Source organism: Echinops telfairi, unplaced genomic scaffold (assembly GCF_000313985.2).
Source record: "Echinops telfairi isolate 266 unplaced genomic scaffold, ASM31398v2 ScPeMD7_3;HRSCAF=10, whole genome shotgun sequence".
NCBI classification, from domain to species: Eukaryota; Metazoa; Chordata; class Mammalia; order Afrosoricida; family Tenrecidae; genus Echinops; species Echinops telfairi.
The window spans coordinates 64,220,193-64,222,904 of NW_022103899.1; the positions used below are offsets into that span (position 1 = coordinate 64,220,193).

The following is a 2,712-nucleotide window of genomic DNA, read 5'->3' on the forward strand; positions in this document are numbered from 1 at the left end:
ACAGGCCTGGCTGGTGGCCGCCCTGCAGGGGCTCTCAGCCAAGCCTGGCCTTCCTTTCTCTCTCGGGCCCCTGCAGATGCGAGGACCAGGGGGAGTCCAGCCTCATCACACAGCTGTGCTGGCTCTTTGAGGCCCTGGAGGAGTCCGAGGCACCTGTGTCCACCACCGCCATCACCCGCTGCCTCGAGCTCAGGGATGGTGAGAGCTGACTGGGCAGGACAGACACCCCAGAGCTGAGGCTGCTCCCCACAGCCCCTGGTCCCTGCCCGGGCTGCCCTCCTCACCACTAGCTCCAGCACCGCCTGTCTGGGTCCGGCATTCACACCTGTGCCTCACTGGGGAGGCCACCCTGGGGAGACTGGGGCAGTGGACAGGCAGAGAATAGGGGGCAGTGGGCTGGGTAGGGTCTCAGCCAGGACCCTGTCCTGTCCCTGTCCCCGATGCACAGTGCACCGCCAGGAGGATGCCCTGCTGTGCTTCCGCATGCTGTTGACCAGGATGACTGCTGAGCAGAGGGAGCTGGGGCAGGTGAGGGACCTGGGAGTGGGGTGGGCTGCAGGGGCTCCCGACCCTCCCCCCACAGCCATTAGCGGCCAGGACCCCTGATTTTCCAGCTGAGAAACAGGATGAGGTCGCTGGGTCCCTTCCTGGAGGACAGACATGCAGAAAGGACCCTCTGTGGGGCAGGGAGCTTCAGTGGACCCCCCTATGAGGGGGGTAGGTGGTGATCTCACCTGTTGGTGGCATGGTGGGGGCAGCAGTCTGGAACAGATCAGATGACAGGCGTGAAGGGGGGCTGCAGCAACACTGGGGGCTCTGGGCAGAGGGGGATCCAGTTTCCCCAGGACAGTAGGCACAAAAAGGGTTTGGGAGACCACCAGCTGGCCCAGTGACTCCTAGGACATAGCCAGTGGCCCTACCTGGACAGGGAGCTGGGAGGCAGGCCCCGGGGGAAGCCCTGGGGGAGAGACAGAAAGGACAGGAAGCTCAGAGTCCAGCCCCCAGGTGGGCAGGGGACATTGCTTAAGGCCAGTTGAGGAGTTCCCTTTCAGATGTGGGCAAGGGCCTCATGGGGGCACTTGGAGGAGGGATGAGTGAGCTGCTGTCACAGCGATGGGGGCCAGGACACAGAGACCCTCTGATCTGGTCTCCCGTGCCCTGTTCCCACGGGATGTCTGCTGGGGCTGCAGGCTCAGAGCTTGGGGGTGGGCAGCCCTGTGGGCAGGGCCTAGGGTTGGGTGAGCACCCGAAAACCCTCAGGAATGTGGGGACAGTGGCCCTTCCTGGGGCCCTGGGCGCACAGTGTGGCCAAAGTGTCCTGCTGCCCTGACTCCGTGGATGCTTCCTTGCAGCTGTTCCAGATGACCCTGATGGGAGTCACCCAGTGCCAGCGCTGTGAGACCAAGACTGGGCTGGAGGGAGCCTGGCTGGTCTTTCTGGTGCCTGTCCCACAGGGCCCCGCAGGCACCCCGTGCTCCCTATCAAGGGCACCCCACCGGTCCGGCCTGACCTCACACACCTCACTTCCGGGGACAATGCTTCTCCCAGGCGTCCCAGCCTGGTGTCTCTGCTGCCACAGGCAGACGTCACGTGAGGAGTCACGCCCCGCGATGGCACCCCCTGAGCAGCCTCAGCTGGGCCTTTGGCTTCTGCCCAAGGGCGCCTTGGGTCCCCTCCCCGTATTGGAGTTGCCCTCTGGTCCCCAGGACAAGGCTGTGGAGGGGCTGTTCCAGAAGGAGTGGTTCACTGGGGACAAGTGTGACCACAAAGAGGACGCCTGCTTGGTGAGTGCAGCCAGCCACAGTCAGAGCAGGGCACCCGTGGACCCCGCAGGTCAGACTCACAGCTAAGTGCAGGGGCACCTGTGTGCCTGCAGTGTCTGACCCGGACCCCAGGGGGAGCAGTCATCGCCTACGCAGGCCCTCCTGGGAGCTTGTGGAGCCCTACCCTAGGGCAGCTCAGGCTCAGCCCAGGTCCTCATTCCTGGGTGTCCGCTCTAAAGGGGCAGCAGCTGCCAGTGGCTCCTGGGTCCTTGCTTAGCCTGGCCCTATGGCTTCCTGAGCTTGGGCGGGGGTGGGGGCTGGGAAGGAGGGGTACTAGCCCCCGGTACCCTCATGCCTCAGGCAGGGGCCTCAGCACCCTGAACACCTTGATCAAACAGGTCTGTAGACCCGCCGCTGGCCACAGACAGAGACTAGGGTCCCCCCAGTAGGGACACAAGGACCCCACAGCCAGTGTCAGGTTGGAAAGCAGCTCCTGCGACCTCAGGAATTTGGGGCCGGGGGAGGGTCCTGGGAGGCCCCTGTCATTTTGCTTGTTCATGGTGACTGTTCCGGGGGCTGGTGTTCCTGTAGATGTCCCTGGAAGAAGCCAGCCCTGGGGACCGGCCCTGCACCCTCTTCTGTACTCAGGGCTGGTGATCCTACTTTACACCCCAGCCCAGGAGAGAGGCAGCAGTGGGGACCCTGCCGGGCAGACCGACAGCACTGGGTTGGGGCTGCAGGCCTCTGAGGGAGCCTGGCCCCGGAGGCAGTGGGGCTGGGGACCCGGGGCGGCAGGCGTCCATAGTGGCGGGGCCGTGCTGACAAGCACTGTGCTGACTGTGCAGACACTCTGCCTGCGGAGCCTGCCCCGCGTGCTGGTCATCGTCCTGCAGAGGTTCACCTTCCACGAGGGCCGCCTCTGGAAGCAGTGCGACCCGGTGGCTGTGCC

At 64.9% G+C, this 2,712-nt stretch overlaps 1 protein-coding gene across 1 annotated transcript in view; it reads left to right on the top strand.

The window, feature by feature from the left end:
• Positions 1 to 2,712, top strand: part of LOC123522205 — an 8,185-nt gene that overhangs the window by 1,293 nt on the left and 4,180 nt on the right. The window contains exons 3-6 of the mRNA XM_045294531.1: positions 77 to 198; positions 449 to 528; positions 1,353 to 1,784; positions 2,609 to 2,707. Coding sequence (XP_045150466.1) covers positions 77 to 198; positions 449 to 528; positions 1,353 to 1,784; positions 2,609 to 2,707 — 733 coding nt within the window. The remainder of the gene's footprint in view (positions 1 to 76; positions 199 to 448; positions 529 to 1,352; positions 1,785 to 2,608; positions 2,708 to 2,712) is intronic.